This window comes from Scyliorhinus canicula, chromosome 19 (assembly GCF_902713615.1).
Source record: "Scyliorhinus canicula chromosome 19, sScyCan1.1, whole genome shotgun sequence".
NCBI classification, from domain to species: Eukaryota; Metazoa; Chordata; class Chondrichthyes; order Carcharhiniformes; family Scyliorhinidae; genus Scyliorhinus; species Scyliorhinus canicula.
Window position 1 is genome coordinate 96,226,926 of NC_052164.1, and position 22,419 is coordinate 96,249,344.

At 48.9% G+C, this 22,419-nt stretch overlaps 1 protein-coding gene across 1 annotated transcript in view; it reads right to left on the reverse strand.

The window, feature by feature from the left end:
- Positions 1 to 22,419, reverse strand: part of LOC119954158 (Down syndrome cell adhesion molecule-like protein 1 homolog) — a 636,717-nt gene that overhangs the window by 232,735 nt on the left and 381,563 nt on the right. The window contains exon 8 of the mRNA XM_038779115.1: positions 13,079 to 13,351. Coding sequence (XP_038635043.1) covers positions 13,079 to 13,351 — 273 coding nt within the window. The remainder of the gene's footprint in view (positions 1 to 13,078; positions 13,352 to 22,419) is intronic.

A 22,419-nucleotide genomic window follows, 5' to 3' on the forward strand; every position in this document is an offset into this window, starting at 1 on the left:
CTAAGGTAAAATGTAGGGGCAGAATTCTCCGTCTCGCGATGCCGCACATGTCCCCGGCCAGGACAGTAGCGGGTAGTGATTTGGTGCCAGGTACGTGGACTCGGGGTGTCCCCCTCGGGTTCGGGGTAGCCTGGTTCAGACCACCATTGCTGCAGTCTGTCTTTTAAACGCACCCCTTTGGTGCTACTTACAGGCTCCTGGCAGCTCACATTGCTGCCTGTGTCCTTAACATACTCAGAAGGCTTTTGGTCATCTGGGCGCCCACCCAGGCCGCCCCTCTGGATACCCTCATACCACAGCTGTATCATCAAGGGCCAAGCTCAATCAGGGGCCCACCAGGTGTTGGCACTACTCAGAAGCGCTGCCTCATTGCAGAGGATGTAGGGGATCAGCAGAGCTCACCCAACCAGAGGACACCTGCACCACGGCCTACGGAACCTCCCCCAATTCTCTGCTCCTTTCAGAGCAGAGGCCTCCCCAGTGACCCCACGCCCTCTGGATCACTAGCTGTCTCCTCCTGATGAGACTGGCAGCGCGGACTGCCACTGCCGACATCGCCCAGGCAGTGTTCAGGATGACTGAAATTCAGTAACTTTGCAGAGCCCCTGAATGCCACGTGGAGTTTTGGGAACGCCAGTTTTGAAACCCTGGGCAGCACGGTGGTGCAGTGGGTTAGCCCTGCTGCCTCACGGCACCGAGGTGCCAGGTTCAATCCCGGCTCTGGGTCACTGTCCGTGTGGAGTTTGCACATTCTCCCCGTGTCTGCGTGGGTTTTGCCCCCACAACCCATAGATGTGCAGGGTAGGTGGATTGGCCACGCTAAATTGTCCCTTAATTGGGAAAAACAAATTGGGTACTCTAAATTTAAAAAGGAAAGTTTTGAAACCGTGTGCCTTACTTTAAAACGCGCTCCCACATAAACAGGGATGGTGTTGGTTTGGGTGGGGTAGAATAATTTGGTCATGGGTCCCTTTAACTACCAGCAGCCCTGTTTTAATAACATTGGTTTTTTTTGTTTTTTGTTTTTTTTAAATTTAGAGTACCCAATTATTTTTTCCAATTAAGTGGCAATTTAGCGTGGCCAATCCACCTATCCTGCACATCTTTGGGTTGTGGGGGTGAAACCCACACAGACACGGGGAGAATGTGCAAACTCCACACGGACAGTGACCCAGGGCCGGGATTCGAACCCAGGTCCTCAGCGCCGTAGGCAGCAATGCTAACCACTGTGCCACCATGCCGCCCTTTAATAACATTGTTGATGAGAAGCAATTCTTTTGAACTGAAGGACACAGCAAATCAAACGTTTTGCTAGGCTTCAAAACCAAATGTGCGGGAGAGGATGCCAAACATGCTTATTTTCTTTGGGTTTTAAAGTCTGAAGCTCTCATCGGGGATCCATGTCTTCCCAATGAATTAAAGTATTACAGCTCTGCATTTGCACAGTCAAATCCTCAAGGACACAAGCCACGCTCTCGTGAAGCATAATCAGAATTTAATCACGGCAAAGCCAAGAAACTCAGTGGTCTAGTCTGAACACAAGTCTCCCTGCATAGGACTGAATAATTAATGTGAACAAGATGCATTTTAGATGTCTCCTTGAGCACTTAAAGATGAGGTGTATTTTTTTTATTAAACAGCTAGCAAAACATTCAGAAACACCGCAGCAACACGAGTGGAGATGAGCCCGGCACAGGTTACATGTTTAATATGCTGTCGACATTGTGAAGTCTTGTTTCGTATGTAGAAAAGAACTATATCTTATGTTACCATCAAACTACATTGCTTCCAGCAATTTTATTTTCCCCTTACCTTTGAGTGACACGGTGCATTTATGAAAAAAAGACAAGAGGATTTCCTCTGAAGCAGCCAGGGGAATTTAACTAACTTAATTTCACCAGCGACACAGAAGTCACTGAATTTGGGCGGCACGGTGGCGCAGTGGTTAGCACTGCTGCCTCGCGGCCCTGAGGACCCGGGTTCGATCCCGGCCCCGGATCACTGTCCGTGTGGAGTTTGCACGTTCTCCCCGTGTCTGTGTGGGTCTCACCCCCACAGCCCAAAGTCTGCAGGTTAGGTGGATTAGCCTCGCTAAATTGCCCCTCCGTTGGAAAAAAATGAATTGGCCACTGAGTCCGCAGCAGCCACGCCGAGTTCCCGACGGTGAGACGATGAGAGACCGACGCCGTCGGGAACTCGGCCGATTGGGGGCGGAGCATCAGGGGGCGGGCTTCAGGCAACGTCCTGAGGCCATCGATATTTAGCATGGTGTACTCCTAGAGTACGCCGCTTTGGAAGATGCGGAGCACCGCAAAAGCGGCGCCGCCCCCAATTTGGTCAGGAACTCGGATTCTCCGGCCGTTCGCCGAAAGCGATTTCGGCATCAGCGACCCGGAGAATCCAGCCTCATATTTTTACTATTTCTTATCTCTACCCAAATTAGTTCTACATCTTGATCTTAGAGCCTCTCTCACTAATCCTACAATCCTTTCAGTGAAAATATCTGCCCTAAACCTCCCTCCTAAATGGCCTCATTCTAAAGCCTAACCATTTTCCAGGGGGGGGCGGATTTCAGAAGGTCACTCCATCATTTTATCCACAATTTGATGTTTTTTTTCAGTGTCAAAAACTAACTTTAAGACCCTCTGGTTATATTTCATTGAAGAAGTTGTGACATGCCCCTGGCCAGGATTTTCCAGAAGTTCCCGCCATCAGGATCTTCCGGTCCCGCCTGCCGGTCAACGGTGGGGCCACCTCCGCCGCCACGAGGGGCACAGAAAATTCCACCGGGTCTCCCGGCTTTCAACGGCCACGCTGCGCCGGAAAAGCAGCTCGCTTTGAGTCTTCATTGACCATCCGAATGAGCACCATACTGAGGCCCACTCCCCCACCCTGTAACCCCGCAACTCCAATTCACCGTGCGACACGAAGGGGCAACTTAGTATGTCCAATCCACCTAACCTGTGCATCTGTGGGCTGCGGGAGGAAACCGGAGCACCCGGAGGAAACCCGCGCAGACACGGGGAGAACGTGCAAAATCCACACAGACACCCGAGGCCGGAATTGAACCCGGGTTCTTGGCACTGTGAGGCAACAGTGCTAACCACTGTGCCACCTAAATCTAAACATCTGGCAGCCAAAGGCCAAGCCTGAATTCAACAGAAAGTCATCAGCCTTCCTTAAGGCATACATTTTGCATTTGTTTGTATTGTTTCCCATCAATGACAGTTGAGCAGTATGGTTTAATAGCAGAATCAGCGGCTGTACCTTTTGCGAATGGTGCCAACTTAAAGCAGAAAGGAACAAAGAGGTGATTCAGGCTTTTTAAGGGAAAATGTTTTTTATCTTTCTGATGATTCCTCCTCCCTTCCTCTGCCAAAGGTCTCATTGGATTCCATAGGGACCAGATGCCCTCCAGTCATGGCTGCTATTCGTGAATGATCCTTGTTAGGGAGAAACAGCAAAGTATTTGACTGTGGGAGCATCATAACCCAGCCTTGTCTCCTGGACCCACTAATTACAGAGGGTCAGACTATTACTGTCAGGGGCCACAATCTAAATGACAGGGGTCAGAATATTAATGTCAGTGGTCGTAGTATTAATGTTAAGGGTCAGAATATTAATGTCAGGAGTCATAGTATTAATGTCAGGGGTCAGAGTATTATTGTCAAGGTCAGAGTATTAATGTCAGGGGTCAGAGTATCAACGTCAGGGGTTAGAGTATCACCATCGGGGGTCAGAGTATTAGTGTCAGGGTCAGAGTATTAATGTCAGGGGTCAGAGTATCACCATCAGGGATCAGAATATTAATATCAGAGGTCACAGTATTACAGTCAGGGTAATCGATTTGTTTATCCCAAATTCTTTAGCCCTAACGATATTAAAGAGGTACAGGAACATTGAAAACGTATAGCCTATCATGTCTGCTGATGTGTGCTGGTGCAAAAGCTTGCACCATTTCCCAGAATCATAGCTACAGAAGAAGTACTTCCTATCCAGCACCGTATCACTGAGTTGGGTTGACCCGAAGAGAACAGTTCAAGGGTGAACCAAGTTTGGTGCCAGACATGTATATAAATTTCAATGTATTAATTTCCACATATTATTGAACCACCTTCAGTACCTTTACCAAGTCACCACCCTTCATGTGGGAGCCTAGGCAGTGACTATTTGACTGAGGATTTTACAGCAGACGCCACTTTGGTATTGAGGATTGTGAAACTTGTTCCATTTTCTTGTTGTTAACCCAGGAATACTGAGACCAGTTGTGCCTGGGCTGAGTTCAGCCAAAGCAGCATGGCTCATGATTGTTACTGGGGCCCTCCGGGCTGGGTGACTGAATTACCCCAAGCGGAAAGATCAGAGAGAATCTATTGAGCCTTTTGGAACATTAGTGTTGCCCTGAACTATAATTCCCGAGGTTTTTCCATGTTTAAAAAAAACACAGGCAATAGGAATTTATTAACCAATTTATGATTTCTTAGTACCTGCTATTGGTTTTGAAATTGGCAATAAATGGGGTGTTTAAATGGAGGCGGCCTGTCCAATCAAGAATTTGTGGAAGATTCACTTTGGAAATGGCTGCTCCTTCAACTGCAGCGTTTTGTTAAAGCCTAATCCAAAAAACATTGAAGATTCAGTATCCTTGTAGGCTTCTCTGTGGATTCGGTAGAAGAATATTCTACAATATTTGTAAACTTTGTCTCGCAAATGTATTATAAGTCAATGGCAGCTTTCACCCCTATTTCCCGAAGCAAAATCCTCAGTTGAATGACACTCAGAGTTACAGGTGAAAAAATGGGCTACGATCCCTTTTCCTGACTACTTTTAAACAGGTGCCGTCAGAAGTACTCAGGTGGATTCAGGATTTGCAATGTCAACACCCATTGTCCCCACACGCTCACGTAAAGGCAGGAAAACCTCGAAAGACTCAGCAGGTCAGGAAGCCTCCGTAACGGGCGGGATTCTCCGGCCTTGTGCGTGGCGGGACCCGTGGCGAGCGAGAACGGGAAGTTTGGAGTTCCGGCCAAAAGTCCGTTCACTTTCAGCGGCACCGGGAAGTCCGAGCCCGGAACGCAGATGGAGGATTTCGGCCAATGTTTCAGGTCGACGACCCTTCACCAGAGCCGAACATCCACATAAAGGATGGGAAAGGTACGGAAAGATGGCTCTGTGACTTGGAGAAATAATGAACCATTACTTCCTGAAACCCCTGCGCTTCTCCATCTCTCCCTCTCCTCCTTTAAGATCCTCCTCAAAATCCAGTCCCTGGATCGAGCCTTTGGTCAGTCCTGCAAATCTCTCTCTTCTTGGTTCAGTATCTGTGGTAGCGTGGCCCCTTGAAGGGAGCGATCTTTCACGGGTCACGTGACCCACCCGGGGCCTGTTGCACAGGAGCACGTGAACACTCGCCAAAGGAGAAAAAGCAGGAGCCCGGGCAGTGTGGGCTTTGAAGTCAAAGAATAAAGACCTGCATGAGATACGTCTGTACCTGTATATAGTTAAACATCATTGTCATATCTAGTAAACCTCTCTGTTATACAATAGGCCTCCTCAGTGATACCTTATGCTATTACATTGGCAATGAGAGTAAATCGGACAATGATCACAAGTCTCAAAATTCATGAGGAATGGGTTCCATCAGAATTCTCTATAAACAGGAAAGACGAGATTGGCAGATAAACAGTGAGTGAGGAACAATGCCTGTAATAGGGAAACCATTGGACCGATGATTGGAGCCAATATATCGGGAGCCTCTTGTACCTTTTTAAGGCAAATGAGATCACGGGGGAAGATAAGCAAAAGGTTTTTTTGATAATGGTGTGTGGGCACCAGACCAAAAACTTCATGAGGAATTTAATGACGCCGGAGGTCCCAGATACAAAATCGTTTGACTAACTAAAGATGCTTGTGGAAGAACGCTTCAGCCCCAGACCCTGCATTATACTGCAGGTCTATAATTGTCATTTGGAAAGGCTTCACCTAATGGCAGAATACAAATTCGGCTCAGCGTTAAGCGACATACTACGCGACCGTCTGGTTTGTGGCATCCACAATATCAATGTACAAAGGAAATTGTTAGCCGAAATGAGAATTACCCTGGATAAAACAATAGAAGTAGCTCAAGCCACAGAATGCACTGAGAGGAGCGCTTCTGAGTGCGTGCAGGTAGGTGAGGTGAATCAACCGTGGAGTGGAGCAGCTGTTAGGCGAGCCCCCCCCCCGATTGACAGGCACAGAGGAGGTTGAACAAATATCCCAGGAGCAGAATTGAGGCCAGAGGCAAGGAAGAAAAGTGGGGCGTTAGTCCAGGAATTTTGATGAGTGTCACAGATGCAGGGGAGAGACCCCAACCCTCCCCCCCCACCCCTCCCATCCATCCATCACCACCATCAAGAAATCTGCCATTGCAGAGATTTTGTGTGCTTCAAGTGGAATAGGATGGGCCATGTTCAGGCACATTGCTGTGCCAGACAGGGTGCATTGCCCTTTTAAACAAAAACACACAAGTAGACAAAATACCGCAGAAGAAACCGAGATTTACAGATTGAATATGGGTCAAGTAAACAATGCGGTTCCCACAGAAATAGTTCTTGTGGTCAATGGGGGACCATTGAGGAAGAAGGTCGACACAAGGGCGTCAGCTACAGTGGTAGGTGATCAAACCTACAAGTATGTTCGTAGAGGGGTCCAACCCCTGAGTCTAAGCAGCACGACTGCAAAGTTGGCAACGTATAAAGGGGAAAACCTTAAAGATTTTAGGTATCATGATGGCACCAGTGTCATATCAACAACAGTCGGCTCATCTGCCCATGATTGCTGTGGAAGGACAAGGGCCGAGCCTCATGGGCTGAGGTTGGCTACGTCAGATAAAGCTAAACCGGGTAGAAACTTTCACGATATTAGATGCCGGTTTCCAAGACATCCTGTGCAAGTATGAAGATGTGTTTCAAAACGAGCTTGGCTGAATATGAGGCGTAAAGGCCAAAATTTACATGGACCCCGAATCCACAATGAAATGCTTCAGAGCTAGACACAACCTTCTGCTCCACGTCAGAACGTCGAGGCTGAGTTGACACACTTGGAAGAATTAGGAATCATAAAACTGGTACAATTCTCTGAATGGGCAGCTCCTATCGTCCCTGTCTTAAAACGTGACTGCTGTCAGAATCTGCAGTGATTACAAACTAACCATAAACGAAGCAGCCCAACTCGCCAATATCTGATTCATAGAAACAAAGAAATATAGAAAATAGGAGCAGGAGGAGGCCATTCAGCCCTTTGGGCCTGCTCCGCCATTCATTATGATCATGGCTGATCATCCGACTCAATACCCTAAACCCGCCTTCTCTCCATATCCTTTGATCCCCTTCACCCCAGTGCTATATCGAACTCCTTCTTGAAAACATACAATGTTTTGGTCTCAATTACTTCCTGTGTAACAAATTCCACAGGCCGCCCACTCTCTGGGTGAAGGAATTTCTCCTAATCTCTATCCTAAACAGTCTACCCCGTATCTTCAGACTGTGACCCCTGGTTCACGACACCCCCACCATCAGGAACATCCTTCTTGCATCTACCCTGTCCAGTGCTGTTAGAACTTTATAGGTTTCTATGAGATCTCCATTCATTATTCTGAACTCCAGCGAATACAATCCCATCCGAACCAAACTCTCCTCAGTCCTGCCATCCCAGGAATCAGTCTGGTAAACCTTCACTGCCCTCTCTCTAGAGCAAGAACATCCTTCCTCAGATAAGGAGACCAAAACTGCACACAATATTCCAGGTGTGGCCTCACCAAGGCCCTGTATAATGGCAGCAAGACATCCCTGCTCCTGTACTCAAATCTTCTTGCAATGAAAGCCAACATACCATTTGCCTGTTTTACAGCCTGCTGCACCTACATGCTTACCTTCAGTGACTGGTGTACGAGGACACCAGGGTCTCATTGAAAATTACCCTCTCCTAATTTATGGCCATTCAGGCTTTCCTTCCCCTTATAGCTATCAAAGTGGAAAACCTCTCATTTATCCAAATTACACTGCATCTGCCATTCATTTACCCACTCACTCAACTTGTCCAAATTACACTGAAGGACCTTTGCATCCTCGCTCACAACTCACCCTCCCACCCAATATTGTATCATCTGCAAATTTGGAAATATTACATTTTGCTTCCTGATCTAAATCATTAATATATTCTGTGAATAGCTGGGGTCCTACCACCGAGCCCTGTGATCCCCCACTAGTCACTGCCCACCAATTGAAAAATACCCATTAATTCCTGCTCTTTGCTTCCTGTTTGGCAGCCAGGAGCCTGAAGCAAGGGAAATGGAAGGTTCAGAAGAGGCCTCTACCAAAACTCCTGAGGGGACTGGAGATGGGTCCCCCCCTCCCGCCCAGTGCAGCTGTCAAGGCCTCGAAGCAACCTCCTGATGTTGAGGAAGAGACTGCCTCGCTGGTGGAGGAACCCGTCAGGGAACTCAGAGTTCCACCAGGCCTACAAAGTCCCCCGCCAGATGGACTTTGTGAAGAACTTCCTCCCTTGGTGTCTCTGCCCTCATTGAACAGTTAACTCTAAATAACTTGTGTGATGATCGGAATACCTTGCCCCTTTAAGAGGCTTGGAACCCTGGGGGACTCCGCCCCCTGGGAAACAGTATTTAAGATGAGACTCCATTTGGCGAGCACACTTCCCTGGGATGCTGCCATTGTTCACTGCTTATTAAAGCCTTTGATTATTGACCTAAGTTTCGCGTCGTAATTGAGAGTGCCTCAACTTGTGATGTACATATGTGGGGGAGGGGAGACCCGATTAAGAGGAGATCTTTCATGGGCCACGTGACCTGATCAGGGCCTCTGATGAACCCCAACCAATGAGGGAAAAGTGCCGGCCCATGGGAGCAGGGAAACTGGCAGTGTGGGCCCAGGAGTCAAGGAGCAAAGACCTGTATGAGATACTTCTGCGCCTATATACGGTTAGACATTATTGTTGTTTCCAATAAACATCTTTGCTGCACAAGAAGCCTCAGTGATACCTCGCGCTATTACAGTATCCATTTCCCGTACGCCTCTAGGGGCAGTGAGCTCAAGGGGCTCCATAAATCCCAGCTGCTGCGAAAAATGCAAAGGTTTCCCAGGATAAGGCTGGAGAGGAGGTTCCCCCACTCCCTAACCAAGGGAGCCACTTGTAGCAATGCTGCACCAGCTGGGACTCGGGCAACTCATTAGAAGAAGGTATCAAATGTGCGATCTCCCCAAACTTTCGGGCTCAGCAAAACACTACAAAGAAAATTGGTGAACCGTGAAAGGAACTTAATGCAGCAATTCTGAAGGAAAACCTTGAGTAGCATGATTCGCATCCCAAAGGAGTCACTGAAGCGCAAAATACGACAAATATCTTTGTTTCTTGACTACAGCTGTAATATCTGTAATCTCAAACCTCCATAAATTTATCTCTCTCTCTCTAATATTCTTCGCTATCTTGCTCTATATATTCACTGGTAAATATGTTTAATTAAATTGAAAGGCTTTCTTGTTTAAATTCTGTGTGTGAATGCTAGCTGATACCATGGAACATCAAAGCCTGAAGGGAAGATTTGCTGCCTCTAAACAAATTAAATTCAAGTCTCACATACGCCAGCGAGTGAAGGGATGATTGGCGCAGAGTAATGGTGGCGGTGCCAAAGCTTGGAACAGTTTATCACAGTGATTGCTGCGCAGACTGCCTGCCTGCTGCAGTTTCCTCGATTGAAAGTGTCACTCCAGTCAACGGCTGACAGAATTCTGGCGGAACATTGCGGCATGCTTCGCCTAGGTGCCAAAAGCTGTACTGGAGTTGACTGTAAGCTCCGATAGCCACCAAGGCTGGGCTGATGGCTGATCTGGAGGAGCCTGTGTGTGGTCTACTGAACCTGCCGCACCTCAGGCTTCCTTCAGAGATTGGCTTGGAGGTGCAGTCTCACAGGCTCGGGTGTGTTCCGCTGTCGCATGCTTGTTCATCAAACACAACTGGCAGCGACAGTGGCATTTCTGCTGTGGCATTGCCGCACCCTCTGCCCACCTGAATTATGGATAGTCTGCTCCAACACATTCTGACCGGAATTCATAGAATCACAAGGAGTAATTTGTATTCCTTCGATTATAATTTATAATTGCAATTTGTATTAGAGTGCACCTTCTCAGGCCACTGCTTGCCCCTGTAGCTAAAGCAGCAGAGACTGCCATGCCACAACAGGATTCCTGAGACGCACCGGGCCACGTCCAACAGAGTTGACCACCAAGGCATGAACCATCGTCTCACAATGCGGAAGGCTGCCAAGGCAGAAGGAGCGGTATAATTCAGAATACCTGTGTAATACCACAAACTCCTGTCAGAACGTGTCAGATTAACCTCGATCCAGGTGGGTTTCACTGACGGGAGTTATCCTCCATGACATTCCGATAACTCTTGGAAAGTCATCTCTCCTCTTCAATGTGTAAACTACAATAAGTAACACAGTATAAATTTATTTGAATTTCTGTTCCAGACAAATGAGTCCTCCATCACACATAGCTAAAGATCCAGAAGATGCCACAAAGATTTAAACAAATTTCTTATTCCATTCAATCCTACAGAATCACAGAATCTTTGCAGTGCAGAAGGACCCATTCAGCGCATCGAGACTGCACTGGCTCTCTGAAAGAACATTCTATCTTGTCCCATGCTACCACCCTATCCACGTAAGCCCACCTAACCTGCACATCTTTGGACACTAAGGTTATTTTAGCATGGTCAATCCACCTGATCTGTATATCTTTGGGCTGTGGGAGGACACCGAAGCATCTGCAGGAAACCCACACAGACACTGGGAGAAAGTGCAAAGTCCACACAGTCACTCAAGGCGGGAATTGAACCCGGGTCCCTGGAGCTGTGCGACAGCAGTGCTAACCACTGTGCCACAGCACTGCAGAAGAGTTTGGTCTCCATGTAAGAGGGACCAATGTCCACATATACATTTATGATATTTTTTGTGTTGTAGATTAATATGAACAAGGAGGAGTGGGCCGTTCAGCCCCCCGAGACTTTTCTGCCATTTATTAAGACCATGGCTGATCTGATATTAAGCTCAATTTTGTATCCCACCTACCCCCCAGTAATCTATCGCCCACTTGCTTACCAAGAATCTATCCACCTCTGCCTTAAAAATATTCAAAGATTCTGCTTCCACCCCCATCTCAGGAAGTGAGTTCCAGAGGCTCACAGAGAGAAAAATTCACCTCATCTCCATTTTAAATGGCGTCACCTTACTTTTAAATTCTAGATTATTAATAATAATAATAATAATCTTTATTATTGTCACAAGCAGGCTTACATTAACACTGCAATGAAGTTACTGTGAAAATCTCCTCGTCGCCACACTCCAGCGCCTGTTCAGGATTCTCCCACAAAGGAAATAACCGCTCCACATCCACCCCTCAGGATCTTATATATTTCAATTAAGTTCCCTCTTAGTCTTCTGAACTACAGCGGATACAAGACGAGCCAGTCCAACCTTTCCTCATGCGACAACCTGCCTATTCTAGCCATTAGTTTGTCAAACCTTCTCTGAACTGTTTCCAAAACATTTACGCATTTAATGTATGGATCTATCCATAGAATTTGCAGCAGGGTAGCATGGTGGTTAGCATGAATGCTTCACAGCTCCAGGGTCCCAGGTTCAATTCCCGGCTGGGTCACTGTCTGTGTGGAGTCTGCACGTCCTCCCCCTGTGTGCGTGGGTTTCCTCCGGGTGCTCTGGTTTCCTCCCACAGTCCAAAGATGTGCGGGTTGGGTGGATTGGCCATGCTAAATTGACCGTAGTGTCCTAATAGAAGTAGGGTTGAGGGGGGGTTGTTGGGTTGCGGGTGTGGGGTGGATGCGTGGGTTTGTGTGGGTGATCATGGCTCGGCACAACATTGAGGGCTGAAGGGCCTGTTCTGTGCTGTACTGTTCTATGTCTAATCCCTCCTGTGCAGAAGGAGGCCATTTGGCCTATTGAGTCTGTACCAACCCAACAAAAGAGTACTTTACCGCGCCTCATGCCCCCGCCCTATCCCTGTAACCCCGCACATTAATCATGGCCAATCCACCTAACCTGCAAATCTTTGGACTGTGGGAGGAAACCGGAGCACCCGGAGGAAACCCACGCAGACACGGGGAGAAGGTGCAAGTACCACACATAGAGTCACCCGAGTCGGAATCAAATCCGGGTCCCTGGCGCTGTGAGGCATCAGGGGCGGCCGTGCCCAGGGATCATCCATGAAGGTGAGAGAAGGTGGGTAAGTATGTTTTAAAAAGTTAGCAAGCCATTGCTTCTGACCTTGGGCCAAGAGGCACAAAGCCTGGAGTTTTAATGGAGAATGTTTAGTTTGGCTCTGAATACTGGGGTAGTCCAACCTCCACTCGCTGTTATCAGCAGAAAGGCACTTGAAAATTCTAAAGCTCAACAGCACAAAGTCAGACAGGAGAAGGAGATTTTAAAGGGAAAATCGAGGGAGAGGAAGGAGAGAAGAAGGCAACATTAATTTCATCTGACCATTCCTGTGACAGAAATAGCTTGGCACTCTTCACATTGTCTTTGCAATTTGTTGTGTTTATGGGCCTTATATGGGGGAGGTTGGGAGAGATTGGGACGGGGGGAGAATTGGATGGGCGGACAGCTGGAAGAAGGAATTGGGAGTGGCGGAAAGAAGAATGGGTTTGTGGGATCAGGAAAAGATTAGGTGAGAAGTGGTTGGGGGAGAGAGGTGGGGAGTGAGGTGGGGGTCCGGAGGGGGGGGAGGGCGGGGGAGTAGGCCATGAGGAGAGCAGGCGGAGGGAGGTGTGGAAGAGGGAGCAGTGTGTGGGGCAGAGAGGTAGGGAGGAGAGGTAGATGTTGAGCAAAGAGAGAAGGGACAGATATGGGTGGGAGAGGGGAGCAGAAGATGGAAGAGGGGTGCGGGAAGAATGGGGTGGGGAAGAGGTAAGAGATGGTATGAGAGCTCCCTTCATGTATGTCAGATGCTTTCTCTATCGATCGGCCAGCCACAGAACACTGGCCCTCAGCATTTAACCATACCTTTCACGGCAACGTGGACCCTCTGGCTGATAGAAAGTTGCTGTTGGACCAGGACACTGCAGACATACTCTCCTTCATCCATCCCCTTCTGCACATCCATCAGCTTCAAAGTGCCGTTCTCAAAAACCGCCTGCCTATGGTTGTCAGGAAGTAATATTGAGTCTTTGTACCATTTGATTGAGTAGTACGGATATCCAATGACCCGGCAATTAATGAAAGTATCTCTCCCAGCGATCGCTGTGATGTTTCTCATAGAGCGGATACTTGGGGAACCTGTGAAAAGGATTCCTGCATTAAAACACCAACAGTGACATTCTATCACAATCCATCAGCTTGCAGCGAAATGACTTCTTCTTGTAAAACCTATGTTTGAAGTGATGGTATCCCCTTTTATTCCCTTGGGATTTTAAAGCATCTATTAGGCAGCATAAGTTGCAGTCACGAAGAGAGTGAAATTCTTAAAAGCAGCATCTACTGGTTAGTCTGAAATCACTTTAATCTCAGAACACCGAGCTAGGGGTTTGAAGCCGCTCCCTTTATGGCCATAGACCCGTTGGTCATTAGCGGATTACCATACATCCCCGCGCGTCACAGAAAGCCAGCACTTACTGCCTGAGAAGTAAAGCCGTGGGTCAACCCAGATTCCTCTTGTACATCTTCAGGCCCATTGAAGCACTGGCAGAAGCCGAAAATTGGCTGCCTGCCCCGCTCTCCCATTTGAAACACCCGCACCAAACATCCTAAACACACGTTTGCTCCCCTCCCCACCCCTCGCCCGCCCCCTCCCCCACCCCCCGCCCCTCCTGCCGCCAACCACCGCCCTGCTTCAAATGAGGCCATGGAGCATTGCAGTTCCAAAGCCTGTTGCAACATCGGATGCCAGGGCTGGTAGAGTTGACCCTGGATGGAGTTCTCCAGATAGGTCCTGAGAGCTGTAAGGTATCAAATGGAAAAAGCAAGTTACAAACAGGCCTCATTTCACAAACGACGATGAAGTAAAGAAGGCCAATTTCCATTTGTTGCTGCCATTTTGGATAAGTGTATACTCCGGCAGAACCATGCAATAAAAAAATCTACGCAATGGGATGGGTAAAATACACTGATGTTCCCAGTTCCACACTTAGTCCATGTCGGGAGGCTCAGGAAACAAGGCAAACCTCTCTTGTGTTAGCAGTGCATTGCACAAGTACATGGGGAACGTTGTCGGCTGATAGCTCTACTTGAGCGCAGAACAAATCATGGGAGAGGTCGGAAAAATGCCAGCTCCGTAGAATGAAGCAGCTGGACGACATGGTGGCACAGTGGTTAGCACTGCTGCCTCACAGTGGCTGGGACCTGGGTTCAATTCTGGCCTTGGGCGACTGTGTGGAGTTTGCACTTGCTGCCCCGTGTCTGCGTGGGTTTCCTCCGGGTGCTCCCGTTTCCTCCCACAGTCCAAAAGATGTGCAGGTTAGGTGCATTGGCCGTGATAAATTGCCCGTTAGTGTCCGAGGGATGCGCAGGTTAGGTGTGGTTGTGGGGATAGGGCTTAGATAAGGTGCTCCTGAGGGTCGGAGCAAATTCAAGGGGCCTAATAGCCTCTTCCTGCGCTGTAGTAATTCTATGGTTCTGCGGAGTGGAAAAAGAGCGAGGGTGACAGGAGTCACTGCTGTTTTCAATGAGTTGGAGTGAATAGGTCTATGTGATGATTGGAAAGAGCCTCATTAGGTACAATAAAGGAAAGTTGGGCCTTCCTGGGTCCAAGTGTTGCTTTGTTCGTTTGTTTCTGTAATAATCATCAAAAAAGCTTCAGGGAAATTTGGCCTGCCAGTTTATCTCAGCTGGCAGTTTGGAGCCATTAATTAGTCCATTGCAATTGAGGGATTAACTGCGCACCTCTCAGGAATGCAATTATCCTTGAAGGATCCAAGATAATGATCCCCCAAACATGCTTGAAGTAATCACACTTGCCCAGTGCCACAGTCAGGGGAAAAAAAATCTTTCAAATTTGTAAAAGAAATTAAAATTAAAATTCCCATTTAAAGGCATCGAAATGAGGTGCTGTCTCTTTAAATTTGCTGCTGGCCACAACATGACTGCACGATAAATGATGAAAGAGCGTGAGGGGAAGCCAAGCGTGCAGTGTACGCTGCATGAAAGAGAATTAAAAATCAAACTGATTTTTTTTTGGGGAGGGGGGGGGCTTGTCAAGTCTGATTTGAGAAAGACCAGGCCAATGGCATGTGAAGTTGCTTTCAACAGCACTCACAGCCCGATGAGCAGGGGAGAGCTTTGCAAAGATGAAGGCTGCTACCGCCATTGATCAACATCCCGCCAGATGTTTAGTGTTCACCAGATGGAAGGAAGCTGTCTCATTGAGAATCTTCAAGGCAATGCAGCGGTTAAAAGAAATAGTCAGCAGTCCCTCGACCCAAATCCACTGCAGGTCAGGCTGAGCAGAACAGAGCAGGTCTGTGGCCTGTATCTTCTCCGCAGGGCACGAATTTCCCAAGGACACCAAAAGCAGGTTTGGCGTCGAGAGTGGGTCACGCACTGGTTTCAGGCGGCTGCGAGGGACGTCTCTCCCTTTTGGGTTGGGCGTCTCTCCGGCATTCTTGGGCACATTGGTGGCCAAATGTGGGCCTCAATGGGCCAGCTTTACACCCATACACTGTGTGAATGCAGTGAGGTTCAATTTCTATGCCAATTTATCACCGCTGTAGTTGTAACAAAAACTACAGGTAAACGTGCATGGAATAACGTTTGCTCACCAGCTAGATATGAACCAACTCACGTTTATGACAACATACTGCTGAACTGAGTGTTATATTTATTTGTTAATGTAAAGAGAAAAGGGATGGAGGTGGCCTCACTCTAGAATCTTGTAAATCATGATGATATATTAAGGGTGTTGCTCATACAGGCAAAGGTGGTGACCTGCCCAAAGTCCGCCTAAACACTCTGCTGACGTCACAACACATCACAATGATGCTTAACCAGCAGGAATGTATTCCCAGACACACAACACAGAGGGCAGATTTACCGACCGCCCCGCCACATGTTGTTTGACCGGGGGATTTACCGGTCCCGTGTTGCCAATGGGATTTCCCGTTAACAGCCGGGAAATCCTGGCCATAGTCTTGCAGCTTCGTGGCTGCCAGTCATCATCCGGGATCAATCTGAGGCAAAATCTGATAGGGTGAACCCTCATCTCGTCCCCTGATTGTTTTTTCCGGGTCAGGTGACCCTCTCGGCCGATCACCCTTAAAGGGGCAAGACACCACATCCGCTCTAAGTCCTTTCATAAAATGAGAACAGTAAAACTAAACAATCCTCGACAACTTTAACATTTAACCCATCCAACTACTCAACCGTAGACTTTGTCTCTCTGGTGGTTTCCACTTCCTGGTGAGCGGCGTAAATCCACCGACTTTGGTGCTTCTGTTGGGTACTTTCTGCAGGAACCGCTGCACCTGGTCTCTCCTCAGGTACTGGCAACTCGGCCTCACCCGTGCCTGTCACAGGTTGACTCAGCACTTCATTGCTCAGGCAACTAACACGTTTCCTACTGGCAATATGGCTTCAACATGGAGTACTGGCGGCTGGGGAAACTCTTGCCCACCTAAGCGATCCACATGTTTCCTGAAAATTCGATCTTGTACATTCACTTTGTAAGACTGTGGTCTTGGCCACCAGCTTGGTTCGCTTCCGAAACATCTGACATAGACTGATTCATCTATTGCAAGCGGCATTGGTGCTTTGCCTGAATTGTGTTTTTTCTTCTGGCTGCTCTGTCTGGCCTCTACCCTCTCCGGAAAATTCAGAAACACCAGACTTAGTCTGGTCCTAAGCAGCCGGCCCATCAATAATTCAGCTGACGGCGCTCCTGTCGTAGAATGCATTGTCGATATCCTACAAGAAATTGAGACATTCTGGGGCCCAGCGCGCACCTGACTGCTTTTTAAGACCAGCCTTGAAGGTTTTGACCGTTCATTCCGCCAGTCCATTGGATGCTGGGTGATATGTTGCAGTCCAGATATGCTTTATACCATTCGCAGAGGTGTCTGAAATTCAGCACTCATGAAGACTGTTTCATTATGTGACACGATTACTTCAGGTATCCCATGCGATGCAAAACACTGGCACAATTCTTCGACTGTGGAATGCAATATCATAGACTTCATTTCAAACACCTCCACCTGCTTTGAATGGGCATCTATCAGGAGCAAAAACACTGTGCTCCAAATGGCCCCACATAATCAATGTGGATACACACCCATGTCCGGCCAGGCCATTCCCAAGCTTGCAAAGGGACTGCAATAGGCAACCTCTGTTGCAACTGGTACTGGTCGCAGTGCTTCACTAACACCCCAATGTCGGCATCTATGCCAGGCCACCAAACATAACTCCTGACGAGCATCTTCATTGTTGACACACCTGGCTGGGCACTATGCAATTCAGCCAAGAGAACCTCACTTCCTGGTACAGGGTTGGCTCATCTTGCTCCCCAAAGTATGACGCCACCTTCGCAACTTAATTCCTCTTTCCAAACACAATGTGGCTTCATCTCTTCAGACAGTGGCTTGTTGATCCATCCTGGTCATATTCTGTGCTACACTTTGGACAATAGCAGGTCTCAGCTGGCCCAATACTTTTCCAATATGTTTCCAAGAGGTTTAGCGGCATTACAGTTTCCTGTAGTATGGGGTGGGGGGGTGGTGGTGGTGGTGGTGGGGGGGGGGGGGGGGGGGGGGGAGTGCTACACTCTCAGGCAATGGTAGGTGATGCAGCGGATCCACATTTGCTATCTGCGTTCCAGGTCCATGTTGGAATGTATACTCATTTGCTGATACGATTAATGTCCAATGCTGAATCCTTGCTGATGCGATTGGCGGAATTGACTTGTCTTCCTTAAAAAGACCCAAAAGTGGTTTGTGGTCTGTTCCAATGGCAAAATGCTTTCCATACACATACTGGTGGAACTCCTTTACTCCATGCATAACAACCTTTTGCAATCTGTGAAAAGCCGTTTTTGGTCCCCGAGAGGGTTCTGGAAACATATTCTAGCAATCTTTCAGACCCATCATCCATTCCAGGAGACAAAACGGCCGAGGCCATAAAGAGAGGTGCAACAAGTTAACACCAAATTTTCTGAAGTGCACCAATAAACAAGGTGAGTGCAATAACTGCTTTACCTGGTTAAAAGCTTCTCTCTGAGGCATCTTCCGAAACCAATGCTGCTGCTTTTTTAGTAACACGTGTATGGGAGCCAACAACATCCACAAAACCGGCAGAAAAGACCCATAACAATTCACCATTGCGAAGGATTTCAGCTCACATGTGTTTCTGGGGGCGGGTGTCTCCTTTATTGCTCTAACCTTGTCTTCCATGGGGTGCAACCCATGTCAATCTCCCCGGTAACCCAGGTAGGCCACTTCCTTGGTCTGAAAAGCACATTTCTCCTTGTGGGTAGCACTGTTGCTTCACAGCTCCAGGGTCCCAGGTTCGATTCTCGGCGTAGGTCACTGTCTCTGTGGAGTCTGGTTTCCTCCGAGTGCTCCGGTTTCCTCCCACAATTCCCGAGGTAATTTGGACATTCTGAATTCTCCCTCTGTGTGCTTGAACAGGCGCCGGAATGTGGCGACTAGGGGGTTTTCATGGTCATTTCATTGCAGTGTTAATGTAAGCCTCTTTCTGACAATAAAGATTATTATTATTATTATTATTAAACCCAAACGCTGAACCCCTTCTCGTATGTACCTGTTGCGTGTACAGTATTCCAGAAGAGGACACTCCTGTATCGACTTCCATCTCTCGATTTGCCAGTCAGCAAAAGCAACACTGTGGTTGGGGATACCTTGCCCACTCTCATATTGTTCAGTGAATAATCACTCAAACCATTTGTAGAGAAATCTTGTACACTGTGTATTTGCCGTGTGCCTTTAGCGCTGGGCAGGTTTGGTTTGCTCCTGTACCGGTGCCTTAACTGCCCCTTCCTGTGGCCTGAATAGCGTTTTGCTTCCTTAAACCTGCCAGTTTCTGGGGAGTGATTTCCCCCCCCCCCCACCGTGATTACTCCCCCCCCCACACCGTGATTAGCCCCACACACCGTGATTACCCCCCCCCACACTGTGATTACCCCCCCACACCGTGATTAGCCCCACACACCGTGATTAACCCCCCCCACACCGTGATTACCTCCCCAAACCGTGATTACCCCCCACACCGTGATTAACCCCCACACCGTGATTACCCCCCACACCGTGATTACCCCCCCACACCGTGATTACCCCCCCCACACCGTGATTACCCCCCACACCGTGATTACCCCCCCACACCGTGATTAACCCCCACACCGTGATTACCCCCCCACACCGTGATTACCCCCCCACCGTGATTACCCCCCCACACCGTGATTACCCCCCCACACCGTGATTACCCCCCACACACCGTGATTACCCCCCCACACCGTGATTACCCCCACACCGTGATTAACCACCCCCCACCGTGATTACCCCCCCAAACCGTGATTACCCCCCCACACCGTGATTACCCCCACACCGTGATTACCCCCCCAAACCGTGATTACCCCCACACCGTGATTACCCCCCCACACCGTGATTACCCCCCCCACACCGTGATTACCCCCCACACCGTGATTACCCCCCACACACCGTGATTACCCCCCCACACCGTGATTACCCCCCCACACCGTGATTACCCCCACACCGTGATTACCCCCCCACACCGTGATTACCCCCCCACACCGTGATTACCCCCCCACACCGTGATTACCCCCCACACCGTGATTACCCCCCCACACCGTGATTACCCCCACACCGTGATTACCCCCCCCCACACCGTGATTACCCCCCCACACCGTGATTACCCCCCCACACCGTGATTACCCCCCACACCGTGATTACCCCCACACCGTGATTACCCCCCACACCGTGATTACCCCCCCCCACACCGTGATTACCCCCCCCACACCGTGATTACCCCCCACACCGTGATTACCCCCAACACCGTGATTACCCCCCCACACCGTGATTACCCACCACACCGTGATTACCCACCACACCGTGATTACCCCCCCACACCGTGATTACTCCCCCACACCGTGATTACCCCCCACACCGTGATTACCCCCCCACACCGTGATTACCCCCCCACACCGTGATTACCCCCCACACCGTGATTACCCACCCACACCGTGATTACCCACCACACCGTGATTACCCCCCCACACCGTGATTACTCCCCCACACCGTGATTACCCCCCCACACCGTGATTACCCCCCCACACCGTGATTACCCCCCACACCGTGATTACCCCCACACCGTGATTACCCCCCCACACCGTGATTACCCCCCCACACCGTGATTACCCCCCCCACACCGTGATTACCCCCCACACCGTGATTACCCCCCCACACCGTGATTACCCCCCCACACCGTGATTACCCCCCACACCGTGATTACCCCCCCACACCGTGATTACCCCCCCACACCGTGATTACCCCCCACACCGTGATTACCCCCCCACACCGTGATTACCCCCCCACACCGTGATTACACCCCCACACCGTGATTACCCCCCCACACCGTGATTACCCCCCCACACCGTGATTACCCCCCACACCGTGATTACCCCCCCACACCGTGATTACCCCCCCCCCCCCCACACCGTGGTGTTGCATAAACTCTCCTAAATCTCCTGACTCTGCTGACTGCTTCATTTGCTTCCCAATTAAAACTAAGGTCTTCACTTTTGGCACCCCGGCTGACTGCAGATTTTCGCCCTCACTGATGAATCTCGGCACCATTTTGCACACTCTGGCGCTCCCGTGCATCTTTCCCGGTGCTCTCCAATGTTAGCGCTATCGCCAGCGCCTTTTTAAAATTCATGTCTGTCTACATTAACAGCCTTCTTTGGATGGCTTCATTATTGACTCCACAAACTAAGCGATCCTCCGGCACATCACTCAGGGTGGCCCCGAAGTCACAGTGCTCTGTGATTTTCCTTAGCTTCGCAATGTAGGTTGCAATGGTGTTCTGTATTGAGTCGAAACTTCAATGGAGGCCTCAAAGGGATCAAATCGACTGAATAGAGGTATTATTCCTGCTGCACACTTCCGTATTGCAACCTGGCTTTGACCTCAATGGGTTCTGTATTTACCTTTCTTGGGACCACACGTCCTCTGTGTTATCCTCGTCGCCAATATAATAACTTTGGCTCACCAGCTAGGCATGAAACAATTGATGTTTTTGCAACATACTATTTTACAGAGCCTTGTCACTTCGTGGCTGCCAGTTAGGGTCCGGAATCGATCCAAGGCAAAAGCTGGCGCTTACTCGTGTGAACACTTCATCCTGGTTCCCTGATTGTTTTTTCCGGATTATGTGACCCTGTCGGCAGATCATCTCTTAAAGGAGCCAGACACAACAGTGTGTTTAATGTGAAAGCAACTTTCATCAATAATGTCACATCATAATGTCAACTTCAGTGAAACGTCAGCTGAATGGAAGACTCCACGATCACAAATCTTGGCAGTCACCCTCAATCGGGCTTCATTTACGTTGCTTTCTTCCAGGTGATATGTTACCGCAAATGCAGACACGGTAAAGATTTGTCATCTTCTCCATGAGAGCCTGGTACAGAACATAAAGAGGGTGGGATGTTCTGGACAGTGGATGTCCTCAAAGTTCCAAAGGGAAGTAATGGGGTCAGTCGTTGCCCCATTGCCCAGACTTAAGGAAGGCCTTTCGAGAACACAGCAGTCCAGCAACACGGACGTTTATATTGTAAACGTGGTGTCAGGGAAGCAGCATTCAAACAGAGGCCTAGTAGGCCAACTACTGAGATTTATTTTTGCTCCGGCCAGCATTCCGAGTTTAGAGGTGGCGGTGACCTGAATACCCCATTGTCCGAAGGAAAGGAACCTGACTTCCCAACACCCAAGAGCAGAGTGTGAGATCCAGGGCAAACCGTGTTTCCCAGGTCCCGATTAAGAGTTCAGATGTCACCATTTCGCCAGAGGTTGGATCCATTCCGTGGCAGAGCACCAACAATTCCAAGTGTCCTACACATTTGCGGTTGATGACACTGAAGATAGTCCACAACTTCAAAGATTGCCCGTTTCAGGTTGTTGTGTGACTGGGGACCAGTGTACAAAATCCTCGGGGCGTGGGAGGGGAGGGAACGGAACAGTAGGCCCCAGAAATAAATAGGGAAGCAAAATATGCAACTATCAATTCTGGGGATAGATCTGCAGGATAGTTCGTGTAAGAAGGAAATAAGGGCTCTGTGAAGAAGAATCAAACAAACGTGTGCTTGGAATAAAGTATCAGGTTAACAC